Here is a 19,638-nt window from a genome sequence, read left to right on the forward strand (position 1 = left end):
GTAACGAGACTTCATCCTGATTTAAATTTCTTTTTGTACTGGCTCGGGAAACTAAGCATCAACTCCAGAAGGTGTTGGCACTGGAACTTTTAAGATTTTAATAACTGGCTGTGGAAGGATTTAAGCATTCCTGCTATTTCAGCAGAACAATATGTTCAATAATTTGCAAGTTTGAGGGTAACCAGGAGTTTGTGACAGATCGGGGTGGGGAGGGAGCAGTGCCTTGGCTTGTAGTTGAGGAGAAGATTAAGATGTACTGTGCTTAGCTTCAGTACTAAACAATTGGCTTGTGGGTGTTTCTTTTTCCAGCTCTTACGGAGAGCACTGACTGCATCCCAAAATTACTTCCATGTATGAATGGAAACGTCGCTGGTGGGGCGCCCACCCCATGCCCTGTTACCGTTTCCATTCCTCTAGGTCACTTCTGTCTTGAAAAACTCCAGTCTCTCGCAACACAAATATTTAGAATTCAAAACAATCAGCTCTAAACAGGCATCTTAGGGCAAAAGCATTTAAAATAGTCTTTTTTGCAGGGTTCTTATGTATTTGACTCTGAGACAGTGGCAGGTGTAAATCTACGTACCCAACGGTTCACAGTACCCTGTATATTCCTAACCTGTCTGGGTCTTTCTCCAGTTGTAACCTTGTCAGATTTGTGAGGTTCTTCAAAGCCATCTGTGCTAGTCTCCAAAATTCAAAGGTGACTGTACTTGCCATAAGTACTGAGTTATGACATTGCTCTGAGGAGCTCCATTTGGGGTCTGCTGTGTGCTGCACCCCTCGGCAGGTGTTGGCGGGGCGTGGAGACCTCAGTGCAACACGTTCTCTCCTCCTGGGCTTGGCCCAGGGCTTCCAGGGACCAGAAAAACGTGTAGGAAAAAGAGCATCTTAAATTTTGCAAACGATTGCATGAGGAAGAATGCTGTTAAGGAGCCTTACGGCTGTGGGGCAGCACGGCAATGCAGAGCTTACTGGCAAAGTGTCCTGCTCAGGCAGCCTGGGAAGTGTGAGGCTGGAGACGGTACCTAAGCAGAGCAGAGCTCAGGGAACGTCCTAGTCCCTTGGGCTGTACATTTACACATGGCAGGAGGAGCTAGGACAGGCGTTGAGCAGTGTTAACCTTTAGAGGGAGCATAGGCAGATGTCCTGTACACTGTACACTGTCCGTATCTCAGAGAAACCTCTGGCTCTCGGTACGAGGGACCTGCTCTGAGAGTGGGACTTGTGAAGGGCTAACTGCAAGAACCACAAACCCACGAGCACACCGTGGCGGCAGGTCAGCGGCACAGCCCCCGTGAAGGGGCGCCTCTCCGCTGAGCACAACGCGTCTGTGCCGAAGCTGCGCGTTTCGGCGCTGGGAAAGTCTAATCCTGGCTTATGCCTGCACAGTGCTCCTGACAAGGGGCCTTTCGGTGGTGGCTGCTGTTCTTGGTGGTTACTCCCTTATGACCATGTTTTACATTCTTCAAGCCGGTTAATTTCCATGCAGTGCTCATTCCCAATTTAAAGAGGACAGTATTCCAGAAAATGGGATCTTTTTTTTTCTAATGCATACTGTGAAAGAAAAGAAATACAATTACCGATCTTCATGGTTCTTCAGGGCTTTTTCTTGTTTCTTTGTCTGTTTTTCTCCCCAGAAATAGTAAAACTCTCAGCACAGAGCATTCCATCCCCACAATGAACCCTTGATCAAGCAGGAAGCTGCCACTCCATGTAGCCCCCTCGCTCCCCCTCTACCACAACAGGCACCAGCAAATCCAGCCCCTGTCCCTCAATCACAGCTCAGGGACCAAGCTCAGGCAACATTCACTTTATTCTGTGGCAGGAAGTGTGTGTGGGACAATGCCTGGGGCTATTGCTTACAAAACTCTTCCCTTTATTTGTGAGAGAGCAGAAGCTGTCCAAAGGAATTGAGTTGCCATTCACCAGGTGCCAGCTCCTCCCTCCACTTCTGTGCCAGAGCCTTGGCCTTGCTCTGTGTCCCTGGGCTGCCCAGGGACCCCCAGCAGCACCAGTCCTGCCCCCCTGCCACCAGGGCTCCCCACACAGCACCCCTTTGGCCACCACACCGCCCTGACCTTCCATCTGCTCTGTGCTCCCTGGATGGGTGGAGTTAATTAAACACTAATTAGCTGCATAAATGCCCTGTGGATGCTGTAAAAGTCAGCGGCCTCACAAAAGCCTCCAGGAAGGATGCTGGGCTCAGCTGGGGTTCACTTTGGGAGGGCTGTGCTCCGGGGGGAGTCACAGGAGGAGCGGGCCAGGCTTTGCTGCCGTTCCTCGGACGCTACATCCAGCAGCACATTTGAACTGGACTTACTGGGCCCCTGCCTGCTGCAGGCTCTGCCCAGCTCCCTTTATTTCTCTTACTGCATGACAAGGACATTACTCCTTGCTGGGAGGGGTGAGGCATATCCTTTGGGCAGTTTAGAAGGAAAAGGTTACTTTTGTTTGAACATTAAACACTGACTCAAATCCAACAGTGACAGCGATTCTCAAATATATGTTATTTCCTTATGCCACTCATCTCACACTCGACATTCCCGTCCCTCAAAGTGCTGGCAGGACATCTCCCAGCAGGGTCAGTCGGCGCCGTCCGCAGTAAGGAGCTGTGCTCGGGGAGCAGCCGTTCTCTGAAGCCGCAGCTCACGCCTGCTGTGCACGGTCCCTCCGGCCAGGCCTCTCCTGCGGCAGCGCCCTCCGCGCGTTAACAATTACTGCTGTTTCTGAATTCTCCATTCTCTGTAATCTGCAATTTAGTTGGGTTTGTGGGAGAGATCCCATTACGTGTCTGCATGCTGTACCTCTCTTTCAGCTGAGTAAGGGCACTCATTAGCCGTGCGTTGGCAGCATCCAGGGAAGCGATGCGTTTCTCCTGCAAGCAAACGGCAGAGGGCACGGTCAGTGGAAAGGCATAAACCCTGTCCCTCTGGGATGTCAGCCCAAGACAGTGACCCAGAGGCCTTTTGGACCAGGACCTTTCTCTTTGGCATTCCTAGGTGGGGGGGTTTAAAGTGCTACAAAGCACTTTTTGAAATCTGCAGGGCTACAAATATCCCCTGCCTGTGCGATGTGAGCTACATTTATTTCAGAATCGTGATGAAAATGGAGCTAACTCAGTTGCTCTAATTATTCAGTTATACACTGTACTGTTTGTTCTAACTCAGCTGTTACAAAAGATGGTAGGATTCCATTTCTAAACTCAAACTCTCCCAAGATAGTTATTCCTGTCAGTATTTAATTAGTATAAATTAATAGTTTAAATGACTTGTAGCCTCCCAGGCTGTCTTTGATGGCAGCTCTCAGCAACTGCAGCATTGTAAGGATGGGAGCAAGAGCTTCCATGCTGCAGCCTGATTCTACCACTCCTGTTCTTTGTGACACTGAACAAATGTCATCTTCCTGTGACTGCCATGAGCAGAGGAACAGAACCAGCTCAGGGACACAGCAGTTGCTTGTATGTAACTCAAAGTCCAGCAAGGAACACGTCCAACACATGTACAGCCTGAGGTGACCGAAAGAGAACAGCAGAGAGCGTGCAGGGGCACGGTCACATGTACCCCACAAGGTGCAGGGGACAGGAGAAGTTCCCAGAGCTGCTGGGAGGCTGCAGGTACCACCACTGTGACACCTTAGGGACACCCAGGGTCTGCTTGGCTCTTCTGCAGCCTGGAACAGAACTGGAAGATTATGGGCTGTATTTTTATATTCTCTTGTCCAAGCATAGTGTTTTGCATCCATCATGTGCTGTTCCTCTTCCACTGTAACTGCAGTAACTGAGCTTCCCAATTCTGCAAATCACAATCCAGGGGCTGAAAAAACATGTTGGCTTGGCTACGGGCAGGCTGTGTGTTCCTTGTATCCAGGTTCTGATGATCCAGGCATTACTGGGACATCAGCCACCAAGCAATGCTCCTGACTAAATTGTGGGCACAATGTCTCCCCAGACTACCACCCCACACCCTCTGTGCCATGCTCCAAGGCTGCACACAGCTGTGACAGTCACTGTGTCCTGCTGCAGTTTGGTGCTGACTCACCCACGCAGTCTCACCGTGGGTGGCACTGCTGCAGGGGGTGTGTTGGCAAACCCACCCTGAAAACTGCAGCAGCCTTTGGCACGAGGCACTCACCTGTGCATCAATTATCTTCTGCTTGGAATCCACAGCAGCCTGCATTTCAGCGTGGTCCTTCTTTAACTCCTCCTCAACCGACATCAGTCTGGGAGCCAAGCACACAAGAAAAAATTACATTGGCTGGGCTCTGCTAACCCCAGTGATTACCCTCACACTCTGCCTCCTCTTATCTACAAACCAAGCTTTTTTTCTTGGCTCTTCCTCTTCCCTGGAGCTCTTTTTAGGGGAGTGCCCCAAAGCTGAACTGACAGCCCAGCAAAGGCTGACCCAGTGGTGAGGGCTGACCGAAAGCACTAAGGGCTTGGCTCAGGTAAAAGTGAAACCTGCTGCACTGAAACAGCTCTGGACCAGTGTAAACCACTTCCCACTGGGTGGGAGAAAGGCATTTAGATTTACAGGTAAGGGATGGTGATGAGAGCCGTAGCTATATGAACAGAACAAGCCTGGCAGAGCCTCCAAACTCTCCCCCCTCCTGAAGTTCTGCCCTCGTGCATCAGGAAAACATCAGGGTTTTCCTTGTCCCAGGAAACACTGAAGGAAAAACCCTTATGTGAAACCTGCCTGCACCTTGAAAGAATCCCGATTCTCCTGAGAAGGGGTGAGCTCTAATGCCAGCCAGGCTGCCCTGCCTTACTGACGTCCCCAGCACTCCCATCTCCCTGTACCTGCTGATGATGCCCTTCATCTGGATTTCCTTATCCTCCTGCTGCCTCCGGAGCCGCTCCTCACTCTCCTCCAGCCTGGCCTGGTACTCCAGCACCAGCTTCTGCGTGGTCTCCTCCTGGCATTTGAAGCGTGTCTCATATTCCTCCAGCTTCTTGTTGGAGATGCGGAGCTTGTCCTGCAGCACCACCAGGTCCTGCTGGTACTGAGCGCGCAGGGACAGACACAGGAGGAGAAAACACATGTGGCACGTTACCTTGTAGGGTTTGCCCTCGCCAGGGTTTCCCCCAAGCCCGCTCACGCCCCTCTCCTTGTATCAGACTATAGCTGCAAACCCGTGTCAGACAACCCCGCTCGCCGACACCTCCTCTTCCGTCTTCTCGGCGGCGCCAGGGGCGATGCCGGGTCCGGGGGGCGGGCAGGTCGCTGGCAGGTGCAGAGAGCGGGCTGTTAGCAGAGTCTGGCATTTCACAGGGGAAATGCAGGTTAGAGCGGGCCCTGGCAAAGGCGGCGGGCAGCTTCTTACACTGACAGCACGGGGCTCGCACAGGCAGGGAGGCTGCAGCCTGGGATTTGGGGTTCATGCAGGAGCTCTTCAGTCTGCAGCAGTAAATGGGGGGGCTTTGGGCAGGCTGGGCACCAAGCACGAGGCGCAGTGACAAATGCAGGACACTGCTGTGTCAGCACCCTTCATCGAGCCGAGGGCACTGTGCCAGCTGAGCAGGGCACAGAGCACTGCTGCCTTTTGGGGCCCAGCATTTAACTCAGATCTCAAGCCAGGGTTCAGTCCAAGAAGAGCTGCTGCATGAAGCCAAGACCCCACAGTTATACTGTTCATTTGGGTGAAGCTATAAATCAGCAGCAGAATTACATAAAGCAATTTAAAAAATTAAGAGCTTTTGAACTCGGTAAAACTGGGTTCAGCTATCGCAGCAGCACAGCATTCAGTAAACTTGCTTTGCTAAAGGAAAATCCAGTGAGTGTGTGCACAAGAAAACTGCTTTAATTTCAAAAAATTGTATTTGGACATAGTCTTTTAAAAAAGCATCTCAACTGGAGTAACTTTAGAATAATTAACATGCAGCTGATAATGTGGCAAGCTGCCTTTAAAGTCAGATACAGGAAAAAGGCTTCCATCTGAGTCATGAAGGCTGTTAAAGCTACAAGTGTTATTAATGAACTGAGAGAAGTGCACTCTGTTGTGTCTTGACTTGGTCTTTCCCCTTTGGCCGTCATACCTGGGTAGGCACTGCAGTGATGGGCTGGGTCATGTCCCAGATCCAGAGTCCTCCTGGACCGTGTGACTCCAGACCAGCCCTGGGAAAGGGGAGGGCAGCCAGGCTGCTGCTGGGGACTGCCAGCACTCCACTCAAAAATAACGGCAAATATTTTTGCAGCACTCCACTGCAAAAATAACTGCAGCTCCCAAGGATTGAAACTGAGGAAGCTGATGGTTTCCTGAACTGCAAAAGTACTTGAGCGAGGCGGTTTTCCTTTAGCAAAGCTCTTACTGCAGCACAGGAACGACACAGTTTGCACATGGAACCTGAAGCAATGAGGGAACAAAGCTGCACAGTAGCACTAAAGTCAGACAGCAGGGAGTTGCTTGAACAGGAAAGATTAAATACCTACCCTAGCCTTAAAATAGGAGCAGCGTAAGTGAGCTCAGAGGAGAGCAGGAGAGGCCTCAGAGCCCGAAGGAGTCGCTCCTGTCTCTAGAACACTTGTCTCATTCTCAGTTACCATTCAGGTCTTACAGTAATGGGGAGAGAGGTTATGCTAATGGTGATCTTGAATGTCAGTGACTGATGGGACAGCAGAGTAAGGAAAGATGCTGCATGGCAATGAGACAGCCTGGGCCAGGGCTCCTGCTTGCCTTGGGGCAGGCACTGGAATGTTGCAGTGCCATCAGAGTTTCTAACCCCACCACTGCCTGCCCTGTGCCCAGTCAGGATGGGCTAAACCCACAAAACTGCCCTGATCTTCCTGGGGCAGCTGGGAGCTGCTGCCTTGTACCTCCTGGCTCCTACAACTCCTGCACTCAGCATTTTCCTTGGGTTTAAGAGGTGACAGCCCCTAAATGACACAGCAGAGCAGAATGAGCACTGGAAGGCTATTGGAACAAAGCCAGAGACAGATCTGTGCTGGGAAACAGGACGGGGGCTTAGGGAAGGATGGTGTCTGCAGTGCTGGTGTGATAGAAGAGAAGCACATTGAGGAAACATCCCAAATGCTATCGATGCTCAAGTGCCACAATGCCGGCAGAGCCAGGCTGCTGAGAAAGAACCTTGCAGAAGCAGCAATTAGCAAAGATGGGATTTTCCCAGATTCTGACTGTTGGATCTTCATTTTTGTCCTTCTTTTTCATCCTAGCCTGGCCAACTGTGTCTCTTCCCAGCTCCTCCCACCCCAGACTTGCCCAGGAAGGAGGGGAAGGGAGCAGCACCCCTCTGTTTCAGAGGCACAGAGCCTCTGTGGGCTGAGAATGAATACTCTGCACATGGCTTGCTGGCAGACCCCTGACTGGGCAGGCCTTGATGTGTGTGAACTGCCATAAGCTTGTGGAAGTGCCACAAAGTCACCCCAGGCACCAGTGCTGTCTCTGAGACCAAAATTTGGACTTAATTTTTAGGTCTGTGAACAGCTTTTTGACATGGAAGCTGCCTCCTGCTCCATGTTGGGCTGTGAGGCATGAAGCTGCCTGTGCCTTACTCCACCTCTGTTACAAGTGTGCTTAATCAATCCCCTTTTTAAGCTTTCTTCCCAGCAGCTGGGTGAGTTGGAAAGGGGAGAGTAAGAGGCACTGGCTGGCTGCAGAGTTTGTTTCAGGGCAGCATCAGCACTTGATTCCTGGCTCCTGTCTTTCTTTCATCAGAAGGTGATTCCAGTCACTGAGTGTGTGAAAGCCTCCCAAATGCTCCCCACAAGTTCCCTGTGAGGCCAAGTAGGACAGGGAGCAACCTGGCCCCTCTCTGCTGCACAGGGACCTGCACACAGCCCACCTTCTCCCCAGGGTGCTCAGGGAATAACATTCAAGGAAATCCTCTCTCTATTGAGAAACTTGTTTCAATCCAATCAGGTTTTACCTTTTCTGCTTGGCTGAGCTCGTCCTTATTCCTGAGCTTATCCCTGTGCTTGGAATCTGGGTCAATGCTTTCATCTTCTAAAAACTGCATGTTCATATTCAAAAGCCAAGCAGCAGTGCGGTCCAGGGCATTGGGGTTCACAGGAGAAGGGGCCTACAATGAAACAATGATACAACCATGACAAAGAAAAACCTGTAACACAAATGGTCATGAAGCTGGAGAGAGAGAGTTTCCTTCCAAGCAGATCCTCTCCCATGCTGCTCAGACAGCAAGGAACCAGGCTGAGCTACCAGAGCAGCTGGGGCTGGAGCAGGAACAACTCCTGTTCTGCAGTTGGACACTATTTTGGGTCAAGCAGCATTTGGAACCTGCTCAAAGTCATGGCCCCACTGTCTGAGCAGATCCTGTCACCTCACAAGGACACGACCTGCGAAGGTGCTGAACTGCAGGTGAGCAGAGTGACCGGATGTGGTTTTTTCACTCCATGAGCAGAGTTCTCTCAAGTCTTCCTGTTGTTATGAGCCATCTTTGCTTCCACGGATTCCATAAAACAAGATCTGAAAACTGAACCTCTCCTTATGACTGTGCAGGTGCCTTCTTGGAGAAGAAAAGTTTCTTTTCTGCCGAGGCTCCACTAAGGATGCTGAAGGGGTCTAAATGTTCACTGTCACTTACTAGTGATGTTCCATGGTCAGAGAGCTACAGTCATGTCTGCTGCCTTTCAGTCCTGGCCTGGGCAGGGACTGCCAGTGGCACTGCCTAAATATTTTCCAACCACGATACAAGGAAGTCACTCTTCAGCTATTTCCTTTGTATCCTGCCTTGTTATAAGCTGCAGTAAACAGTGAGATGAACACATGGGATCTGCATGACTTGGTCATTCAAGTTTATGACTTGAGAATTCAAGTTAACAAATTAGAAATGTCAGAAACTTTCTCCTTCATTCCAGAGAAACCCAGTCACTGTCAGGCAGCAGAACAGGAGGTTCTGTGTAAGAAGGAGTGGGGACTGGTTTCCTCATTGGGTCAGGGGCTTTCCCATGCCATCTTCCAGTCTGGTCTTCTACCTCCAGACTTATGAACTGGAAGCTTCAGACTTGGCTCATGAGTATTGCTGGCTACAAATCCTCATGCTGCCAATATGTGAATAAAATGTGCAGAGCGAGGGTGGGATTCTGAGACTTCAGGTCTGAAGAGAAACTTCGAGAGGACCACAGTCGTGGGTGGAGGAATCTTCTGTGAAGAGAACCTGGCCAGAGCTTTCTGATGGCCACCTGGAGAATCTCTGTCTTTCTGGAAGAAACCCTGCTACAACCAGGCCTCTGGTCCTTGCACAGCTCTGTGCCCTCTGTCCCTAATGAGCATTGATTGTGTTACACAAAGGCTGCTGCACAGCGCTGCTAATGCCAGCGCTTACGGATCAATACCGGAATCACGGAGTGGCCCTGGACGGGAGCATGAAGAACCTTCTGTGGGCAGCACTGACCAGGTTCCACAGCTGCTGGGTGGGAGAGGCAGACCCAGGAACACTGAGGGCTGGAGAAGGGCCTGAGCTAATTCAGGGTCTGGGTGCAGTGGACTCTTGCTGCTTGTCCATTCTCTGTGTTTGATTTTCTTTTACAACTCTTCTTTAGGCACAGAGGTCTTACTGTGATAATGTTCTGTAGGGCTGGTTTTGAAATGTAGAGTGAATAAATGAACACCATAAAAACCATTTGTCCATGGCAGGACATCCAGAGGGCCTTAGGCCTGTGACCTACTGCCTTCCATTTTACCTCCACAGACAGTGGAATGGAATTCTGTGCAGCCCAGCACATGGTGTGGGACTGGGATCACTGCAGAGCTCTGCACAGTGGGAATGTCGCTCTGGGCTCCTTCCTCCCCGCTCCTACGGGAGGGTCTCACAGAGCAAACAGGAGTGTCCAGGAGTGCCATGGCCCTGCTGGGACGGGAGCAGCAGCAGGAGGCTCTTAGTTACAGGAGATGAGGGTCTGTTCCAAGCCTGGGGGATGGCGCAGGGTTGGCTATGGCATGGGATGAGAGCCTGGGCATGGACAGGCAAAGCAGTGACAAGATGGTAGTGCAGGACAGCCGTGTGGCTGCCATTGTCCTCGAGCCTCTGCCACCTACCGCCGACGGAGGGACACTGGCAGTGGACGCTGCTCCGTGTTCCTGTCCCTAGAGGGCCTCTGTCTCAGGCCAGAGGTGCCAGAGCCGAGGTACATCCCCACACGTGATGCCACTGTGAGGTTGGCACTGATGTGGCAGTCCAGATCCACATCCCCCCCATGGCAGCAATTTCCATGGGCTAACCCCACCTGGCCCTTTCAGTGCCAGGGCCTGGACAGCCCGAACTCACCTGTTTGTGCATCGTACGCTGCTTCATCTCGGGGCTGTCACCCTTGGAGGAGGAGGACTGCTGCCGGAGCCGCGCCCCGCTGCCGGGCCAGTCGGGCGATGAGGACATCATGCTGCCGCTGGAAGGTCGCTGGTACTGCACCGTGTTCAGCAGGGAGGGCGGCGTGCGGCCACGGGTGACGGGTGGGGGCGGCGGGGGCGGCTGGTCGATGCGCCGCTGCGGCCCCGCGCTGTTCTGCCGCGGCATCGTGGGCTGGCCACCCTTCTCGGTCAGCGACAGCTGCCGCCGGGCCAGCTCTCCTGGCCGGCGCGAGAAGTCCTCACCGGCGGCAGGGCCGGCAAAGCCGTGCTTGTTGGCCGTCAGCTCCTCGCTGTTGCTGTGGGAGCTGAGCGAGCTGTGGCACTCGGAGCCGGAGTCTCCCAGGCCGCGGGGGGACAGCGGCAGCCCGGCGGCCATCTGGTACACGGGGTTCTGGAAGGACAGAGGTGCCAGCAGCTGGGGCCGGCCGGGCGCGCTCTCGCCGCTCGGCGTGGTGGGGGTCTGGCCCACCCGGCGCACGGTGGCCATGCCCGTCACGCTGTTCTGCTGAGTCCGTGTGGTCCATATGCCCTGCAACTGCCCCAGGGACGACTGACTGTCATTGAGCGAGTCGGCTGTGCCGGGCGCGTTGGCCCCACTGTCCAAGAGCCGATTGTCCTGCAAGTCCACCATGGACAAACTCTTGCTGCCATTAGACATCTGCACGTCGGGCTCATTGGCCTCTGAGTAACTGGAGCTTCGGGCAGGCGAGGGCTGGGCCCCAGCAGACCTTGTGACAAAAAACAAGTCCTTGTTTTCAGGGGTTGGAGATGGTAACCGTGTGAAATCTATCAGACTGCGGGGAAGTCAGTGCATAAGAAGAGGAGAGGAAAACAAAACAAAAAAGAAAAGTTGTGAATGCTGCACCAGAGCAGAAAAACGAAATCACTCAGAAATCAGGGTGGCACAGCTGTGTGGGATAGGGATGGGGACAGGAACAGGACCCAGCTCAGGCAGGAGCAGGGACAGGGCTGGCTCAGCCAGAGACAGTGTGAGGAGTGGGGAGGGTGCTGTGGAGCCCTGGGCTGGCCTGGGAACAGGCAGGTGAGGGCAGGTGAGTGAGGGCAGTGTGCACGCAGGGCACTGCACTGTCACGAGGCTCAGGGACACACTCCTGGGGGCTGCTCTCCTCTGGGTCAGTGCATGTCACCCTTCCTGCTCCCAATGGCTGTCTCTCCATGCCAGTCCCATGTGCCTGCTCTGTATCTGGGCAGCAAGCTCCTGTGGGCACACTGGCAAGGATTTGGACCGCACAGAACACTGTGGGGGCCGGGTCCACACCAGGTCTCCCAGGTCGGTGAGTGCTCAGCTCACACAGCAGAGCTAAAGCCTGGCAGCTGAATGTTATCCCCCCACTCCTGCTGCAATGCACATTCATGCAATATTGATTTCTCAGGGATAGGAAGAAAGAGCTTTGCAGTAGCTTCATGTGAATATTCTGCTGATCAAAGATGGTGCATTGTAAGCAAGTATTGGGAGGAAGCATATTGTCAGAGATCCTCCATAGCACTGGATTTAAATAATTGCACCTCATGCTGGGAGGCACTAGAGATGAAAGCTCTGATTAGAGCAAGTCCAGTGCCATTGCTGCCTTTCATTCCTAATTAAACTGTTAAATATTATGCAGTTTCCACTTACAAACTATTTTACTAGTACAGTCTTTCCGTTTGTGTGGGCTCCATTTCATTTTCCACAAACAGAAATATTAGAGGTCTGCAAAAGGCTCATCCTCCCCATGAATGAAGCTCCTTACTTAATCAGGCCAAAAAGTATGTAGGTGACTGTGTCTGTGAATCACTGCTCAGCAGTGAAAACTCTTAGAATTATAAAAATTGGACAGAGTAGACTGAAATTCCTTGTGAGGCCTCTAAAGCTTGGATAGTTACAGAACTATCAGGGTTTGGATGTCAGTGAATTCAGCACACATCCTACTTCATACAAAGACAGGTGAGGCCAATCCTGTACTTCTCTCACAGCCCGTTAACACAACCACCCATCACCTCAAAGTCAGCACTAGCAGACCCTCGAGTCCTCAAAGGATGCACACTTTGCTTCTGCAGCCACATCTCAACACCTGAGACCACAACCACCAGGTTCCTCATTTCCCAGACCATGTCCCCAGTTTTGGCTCTCAAGGGGCCCAGGATAGAGCCATGGACTGGCACTACCACCCACTGCTCTCTCCAGAGTCAGAGCTGAACTACATCCAGCACCACTTCTGCAATGGGAGAGCCTGGTCAGTGGATCAGGCAACTCCACACTGCACCCTGTCCTGCCTGTCTCTGCGTGACTGTTCGGTGTGTCCCTGCTGTGTGGCCAGGCCCTGCTGGTCTCTTACCCAGATAAGTCATTCTCTATGACCATTTTCTGCAGCCCTGCAGAGATGCTGTTGCCAGCACTGGGCGTGGAGGCGGCGTGCTCGGCCGTGACCGACACCTGCACACAGGCTGGGTTACTGAGAGCGGCGTTGACGTCCCGCAGGATCCGGGGCAGAGGCCCCAGTTTGGTGGCAGTGCCCTGGGCAGAAAAGAGAGAACAATTACCACCACCATCTTGTGCTTTCTGCTAGACAACTATGGGCTTTGCCATTTGCTGGAGAGTCTCCAACATTTTCTCCATCATTTCCCGCCCCGAGAGCTGTCCCTGTCATCCCCTGGATACCTGCTCCAGTTGGGAAATGACTTCCCAGAGTAGTGAGTGCAACGTGGACAGTTCCCGGCCCAGGTCAATGTAGCCCTCAAAGCCAGCTGTGTTTGAGATGGTTTCGGGATTGGAAATCTCCAGGAGAAATCTCTGCATGTTAGTCCATTCATGTTCCAGGAACTGATTCATAAAGGACATGTATTCCTCTTTGCTGCCAAACCTATTGAGAGACCAACACAGATTTCAGCTAAATCAGGAAAAAATCCGCAGTCCATGGAAAGGGGAGGTACAACACAGCTAAGAACCTTCCTCTGGCATCTCAACCCTTCCAAGCCTTTGGGACCCCTGGGCTGTGAGCAGGCACCTGGGACACCTCACTGACCGTGGAACCAAAATTAACCCCTGCTTGATCCAGCTAAGCCCTCATCAGTGTGTGATCTGCACATCAGGAACAAAGGTGAAAGCAGGAGAAACAAAGGAGTTCTTGGTAACCCAGTGTCTCACTGCTGGGTCAGGGCACAGCCTCCAGAAACAGGACCTGTCACAGGAAATCAAGAGGCTGTCACAGCAATCACCCTCAGCTGACTGGAGCCCAGTGAGAGATGGGGGAAGGGATCCTGCCCTCTCCAGCAATGCCAGCACAACTGCTCTGGGATCACCCTGGAGAGTTCCCCCTGCAGCTGGGCTAGCCCCATTGTCCCCTCAGGCTTCCTGCCACCTCCTCCTGCCCTCCACACTCTTCACCCTCAGTATTTTGTCTGATTTAGAGCACAACAGGGAGGGCCTTGTGGTTGGACTGTCCTGGCAGCAGCTGGTGCTGTGCCAGTGGTTCCATGGGACAGGCTCAGCCCAGTGCCATGCACAGGACAGCTTGGCTTGATCACTTCAGCTTGACTAATGTCAGCTTAGTTAAAGAGCCTTTCCTGCAAAGTGCTGGAAACATGAAAACCCTTTAGTTAGGGATTGGTCAGGAATATAGAGAATTTCTGTCATCTAGTGTAACATACTTGTACATCTCCTGCCGGCGTCCGTGTGGCAGGCACGTCTGTGCGTTGTGAGTGTGAGCACTAAGCCAGTTTCCAGATCTAAGGAGCTTTAGATAGAAACTGTCCATTCATGTTTCAGAAAGCTCATCATTTTGTTATCAGAGCTCAGGATAAGTAGCTCAGAGCTACAGCCAGTGGAAAGATTTTCAGAAATCTCTCGCTTTGTTTCCATCAAACCAATGGGCTTAGTTAGAAATTGATGGTGTCTCTGTTCTCAGGCCTTCCCAGTTCAATCAGCTGCATTTTAATAGCAGGGAAGGTCCCAGAGCTCAAAGGAGGGATGGAACAGTTCCTGAGCCGAGCACATCGCTGCTGCTGATCAGGTTCTGGTCCTACATCTGCAGGACATCACAGGACAAAGTCCCCACTGCCACCCCGCTGCTTGTCCATGTGGTCAAAACAGCTTGTTTTCCTGCTTATAAAACATGTCCTGTTTTGGAAACTTGAATGATCTCCCTGACCTGACAGCGAGGGAACAAGTCCCAGAGAGATATGGGGAAAAAGCCAAGAGGAAGCAAACAGGCCCTTTCCAGTGAGGAAAGGAGTGGCCAAGTGTGGGACTCTGTGCTGGCGCCGTGGCTCTGCCCACGCACCCGGAGGTTCTGTGCCCTTCCCCAGCCCTGCCCTGCCCACAGCCTGGCTTACTTGGCAAAGTTGGCGAGGTTCTGGGTGACCTTGGCGATGAGGGTCAAAGTGCGTGCGGTGCGGTCATCGGGGTACTCCTGGAGCAGGCTGAACAGGGACGGGGACATGATGGCCGGGCACAGGAAGCGCAGGAACAGCGAGGCACTGATCAGGCGCTCGCTGATGTCGGGGCGGCCTCGGTTGCTGCACTCCTGTCTCCACGAGGCAAAAACTTCTTTGAGCTCTCTTGGGAAGACACTGAAATGACACAAGGACAGGCAGTGTCTGTCAGGATTGGAGTGTCAGGAGTCTGAAACCACCTAGGGGAAAAAGCAAAGCTGCTTTGTAAAGTTGTGAGTCCAGCATAAGGTTCCATTGGACCTTATGCTGGACGCCAAGATCCCAGAAGACTGCGGAGACTGGGATATGAAACAGACTATGCAAAGAAACTCTTCAGGACTCAGTGACTGTGCCATGGGGTACTCTGAGCTAGAGGAAGCTTAGCCAGCAAGGAGAGCATCTCCTGAAGAATCCCCAGCAGCCCGGGAATCTGTGGCACAGCTGGAGCTTGCAGGGGGGGCTGTGCAAACTGTAATACTCCTGTTCAAGCACCTGGATCAAATCCCACTGTGCCTAGTACAAACACAGAGCCCCACCGGAGTTACTCCAGCCTTGTAGCTGCACAGACCTCAGCCTGCCTTTCCCGGATGCCAGAATTCCCTGGGGGCCAGCAGACGGCTTGCTGCAGCAGCCCTTATCACTGGAGAGCTGCTGCCTGTTCCTGCTCAGCCCTCCCCAGCTCCCTGTTCCCACCTTATCCTGTTCCCAGCATGTGTTATTTATTCAGCTGGAGACTCCCACCCGGAAGCAGGCTGGCACTGGGCTGGCCACTGGTCCCAGTGTCCCTGGCACACAGATCCCAGTGCCCTGGCCAGGAACCACCGTCCTTGTGTCACACCCAGAGCTGTTCCCTGACAGTGGGGGTACCACAGCAACTGAGGGGGGTTGGGCTCCTTTTCAGGCCATCCGACCTTCTGACACAGAGATGACCCTCCAGCCTGGAAAATGCTGCATCCTGTTCAGCTTCTGCTCTGTGCTCCCTTCACACTGTCACCCCCACGAGCCTTTTTACCCTGAGCTCTACAAATAACATTAGCCAATGTCTTTGGCTGGATAAATTCTCCTCTGTCTTTGGCTTGATGCACACAATTGGACAAAACCCTTTCACTTCATGCTATTTGCCCAGAAACAGGAGAATCCTTTAAGCAATTTGAGGCTTGAATGATCAGGACAGGTTGTGCAGTGACTGCAGAGCAAACCCCTGAGATGCAGCACCCACACGTTCCCGTCACAGGCTGGAGCCCCTGCAGTTTAATTGTGTCACAGCGGATGGAATCCGGATCGTTGGCTTTATGTGACAAACGGGCCCATAATTCATTACCCAACTTCCCACTAACGAGCTTCCACATGCTGAAATTCTGCTTACACTGAAACTTTCCAGATGTCCAAATTATGTCATAATTATAACAATTTTCGGTTATTGTGAACCTCTTTCCTCTCCCTGACTCTCTGCACAGATGAGCACACACACTCCAGTGCTCTATTTAAAGCAGGATTGTTGACTGGTGGGATACCTTGGCCAATCCCAACACTCATCAGCCCAGTTAATCCCCAAGAACCACTGAGCTCAAAGGACTCAGGGGGAACCACTCAGAGCAGTAGCTCAGCTGCTCCAGCCTTCCTTGGAAAGGCAGGATGAGAGGAACAAACTTCCCAAGCATTCCTGACTTTCCCTGGGTCACTTTTCAAGCCTATTTTTAGAGTGACCTTTGAATGATGCTTTGGGTATTTTTAGGAAGACATTAATTCAAACCATTATGATCCACTGCTGACTAAAAGTGGTGAATCCCTCCTGGGAGAGCAGGTAAATGACATTCCTGAGTCAGAGTTATTAATTAGCCAAGGATAAGGAATAGGATACCTGTAAAGAACCTGCCCTTTGTGTACCTGTGGTAGATAATGGCAGCCTGAGCAAGCCTCTTGCTCCTTGCTCTCCCCCTGAGCAGGATCAGTTCCCTTCCTAGCTTCCAGGAAGGCACACTCAGTATCTTGGGAGATTATTTATAATAAGTTTTCTGACCTCAACATAACGGCTAGGAGAGGAGAGAAAACAAGAAATCCTTGTTATCAAAGACCTCCCTTCCTCCAATATTATCCCTCGTTGATGCTTTGTAACAACAGTGTTGCTGCTAAATACTTTAATAAAAACTAAGCCCAGATTTTAAGCAGAAAGCCTGGAAATCCATCAGTGAGACAAAAATGCTCCTTCTCTCATGATAAGGACCAAAGTCTCTTGGTATGCTAGCAAAAAACAGAAAGAAAATATTTCTATTTCTTCAAGTAAAGAGAGTCCCAAGTCCATCTTTTTCCCCTTTGAGGTCACTTCTGCAGGCAGCAGCTGTCACAGACCCAGGCACTCTTGGCTCCCAGCACAGCTGTGCCAAACACCACCTCCTCAGCAGGATCCAGTGCCTCCCACCAGCCCATTTGGGATATTCGGGCCTGTCCCAACCAGTTGCAAGAACCTTCACCCTGAGAACAAACAACTCGGAAATGCCTCCAGCTGCATACCAGGCCTTGGGCCAAGGAGGCAAAGGGCTCCCATCACCCAGCAACCGCCCAGGGCTGGCAGAGAGAGGGGTTAATCCAGAGGAATGTGGGATGCTGAGCCAAGAAAGGAGAACAGCATCCTCCTCCCAGCTCCAGCACTCTGCAACCAGAGAACATCTGCCCAAACAAAAGCTGCCTGTGCTGGGGCAGCTCCTCACAGGTGCCACAGCCCCTGCCTGCTGCAGGATTTCTGAGCTTTGCTGGATGCTCCTGGAGGTGTAGATCTGTCTGTCCCATCCAGACTGACTTATTCCATGGGTGGAAGATCCAGCATGTGCATCTCTGCCTTTTATTTCAGAATTTCTTACACATTTGGCATCAAGTACCTCTGAATCAATCACACTTGGTGTTCCACTGCCCTGTCCCTGTGCCCCAGTGACCCTGGCACCTCTGAATACAAGAGTGTCAGAGAATCTGGGAGGGTGCCACATCCCCAGAGCAGATATTCCAGACTCTGGCAGCTCCCCCTCCACAGCTCTGCCAGAGCCACGGACAGGTCCCAGCTCCTGCAGACACAGCACTCCAGGAGGAGGGAGTGCCACTCCCAGGATACCCACCAGTAGGAGTTGATGATCTTGCAGAAGGCCAGCTCACAGCACATCTTCAGGTTGCCCTGATGTTCGGGGAGGTCCGAAGATGAACACTTGCTGGGATCCACCTCACAATTTTCATCTGATTCGTACAGTGCCTTGATGAACTCCCCTGTAAAACAAAGTTGGTGATGGCTTTGGAGACATGAGAAGTGCAGCCTTCAAGCAGCTCTATTCCTAAGCCCCAGTGCCCAAGCAGCTCCATGGCACCCCATCACACTGGGGGAAGATGAGAGAGATACAAGAGCACATGGTGGCCCCTGGGGCAGCTCTCTGGCTCTCCATGTCTCCAAGAGCACCCAGGAGAGCCCGGCAGTACCTTGGGAGCTCATGCCCAGCACAGCTCACCCAGCACATTCCATCCCTGTTCCCAGCTGGCAGTGCTGTCCCTGTGCTCTGGGATATTGCATCAGGGCTGTGCTGCCCAGCACCCACCTGGGCCCCTTGCCCCAGCTCCAGAGATGCTCCCTTGGGCTAATCCAGGAGGAAGGATGCTGGCAGGCTCTGTAATTATTGGTAGCATGGCCTGCTACTGCAGCCTGTGCCCTGGTACTGACAAACCACTGTGATTCACAGGAGGAATAGGTAATTAAAGGAAAGAAACAAATTACTTGGCTTATTTTGAGCTGAACATTACATAAAATGAAATTAAAAATATTTCCTTGAGTCTTCCTGTGCTCCTCTTTGCTGCCTGGCTGCTCCTTCTCATCCCTACAGAGGCTCACACTGAGCTGCTCCACCAGCTTCTGCTCTTGTGCCACCTTTCACCACAGGATAGCTGGGCACAGCGCCTGCACTCAGGCTTGGGGGTCAGTCCTTCATCCCAGCAGTGACTGGGGACATTTAGGACAGGGTGACAGGGATGAGGAGGCAGCATTTAGCTTGGGTGATGTTCTGGGAGACTGGTTTGCTTTGGTTTTCTTCTAATTCCAGTTGGTCTGGTCATAATTCCCAACTGCCTTGGATTTTCCCATTCTGTTTTTTCCCCACTCCAATCTGCATTCCTTCCCTATTGCCAAAACAAATTTTAATTACATACTGGAGAGCCTCTCCAGAGTATTTTCAGCTCTGCCAGGGAGCTCTGGAGCTGTTCTGCTCACCTGCAGGTGATGCCTGCTGTTCTTCCCCGGCCCCATCACCCGCTCCATGGTTCCAAGGACAGTGCCACGCTGCCCTGGGGCACCTTGTGACATGCAGGTGATTCATCTCCCTGGGAAAAGGTGACTCAGAACCAGCACCCCACAGTAAGCAGGAACCCCAGGTTCCTCCTGCACGAGATGGAACTGGCCTGGCAGCACTGAGCCCCCAAAAGAGAATATTTTAAAATTCTCTGATATCATTAATCTCCTGGCTTTTGAGAATTTTTATGAGTTATCTACTTACAGACTTGCCTTCAACCACAAAGCATTACAAGGCAGAAATAAGTAATATTTCTTTTGCTATTCTTGTGAGCTCTCTGCCTGAATTTGCTCAATGATTTCCCTTTCCTCGAGGTTTTCATTATTATTATTATTATTATTCTCTTAATAAAGTATTTATGCTTCTCTGCTCCTTGCTAAAATTATACAAATGCAGTAGCAGGAACCCAACATACTGAAAAATTAACACCTCAATAGAAACTCTGCTCATCCTGCCCTGGGATGTGGATCCAATGGAAGCTCACAGAGCTTCCAAGGCAGCCTCTCCCCATCCTCGTGCTGAGTTCCCTGCATGCAGCAATTCCTTCCTGACCTGCCCAGAAGCAGAA

The 19,638-nt window shown here is 52.0% G+C and overlaps 1 protein-coding gene across 8 annotated transcripts in view; it reads right to left on the reverse strand.

Moving 5' to 3' along the window:
- Nucleotides 1-1,795: 1,795 nt before the first annotated feature.
- The window catches only part of DAB2IP (DAB2 interacting protein), a 122,421-nt gene continuing 104,578 nt past the window's right edge, over nucleotides 1,796-19,638 (reverse strand). For 6 of the 8 annotated variants that reach the window (XM_018917589.3, XM_050980893.1, XM_050980897.1 and 3 more), the window contains 9 exons: nucleotides 17,859-18,003; nucleotides 14,653-14,889; nucleotides 12,980-13,181; nucleotides 12,657-12,835; nucleotides 10,241-11,114; nucleotides 7,883-8,035; nucleotides 4,799-5,001; nucleotides 4,131-4,218; nucleotides 1,796-2,875 (listed from right to left, as the gene is read on the reverse strand). In XM_018917589.3, the coding sequence (XP_018773134.3) occupies nucleotides 2,708-2,875; nucleotides 4,131-4,218; nucleotides 4,799-5,001; nucleotides 7,883-8,035; nucleotides 10,241-11,114; nucleotides 12,657-12,835; nucleotides 12,980-13,181; nucleotides 14,653-14,889; nucleotides 17,859-18,003 (2,249 nt within the window). In that variant the 3' untranslated portion in view covers nucleotides 1,796-2,707. Of the gene's footprint in view, nucleotides 2,876-4,130; nucleotides 4,219-4,798; nucleotides 5,002-5,022; nucleotides 5,223-7,882; nucleotides 8,036-10,240; nucleotides 11,115-12,656; nucleotides 12,836-12,979; nucleotides 13,182-14,652; nucleotides 14,890-17,858; nucleotides 18,004-19,638 lie in introns of those variants that run through there. The other 2 variants (XM_050980892.1, XM_050980898.1) reach the window with 2 other exon arrangements.

Source organism: Serinus canaria, chromosome 17, assembly GCF_022539315.1.
Source record: "Serinus canaria isolate serCan28SL12 chromosome 17, serCan2020, whole genome shotgun sequence".
Lineage (NCBI taxonomy): Eukaryota > Metazoa > Chordata > Aves > Passeriformes > Fringillidae > Serinus > Serinus canaria.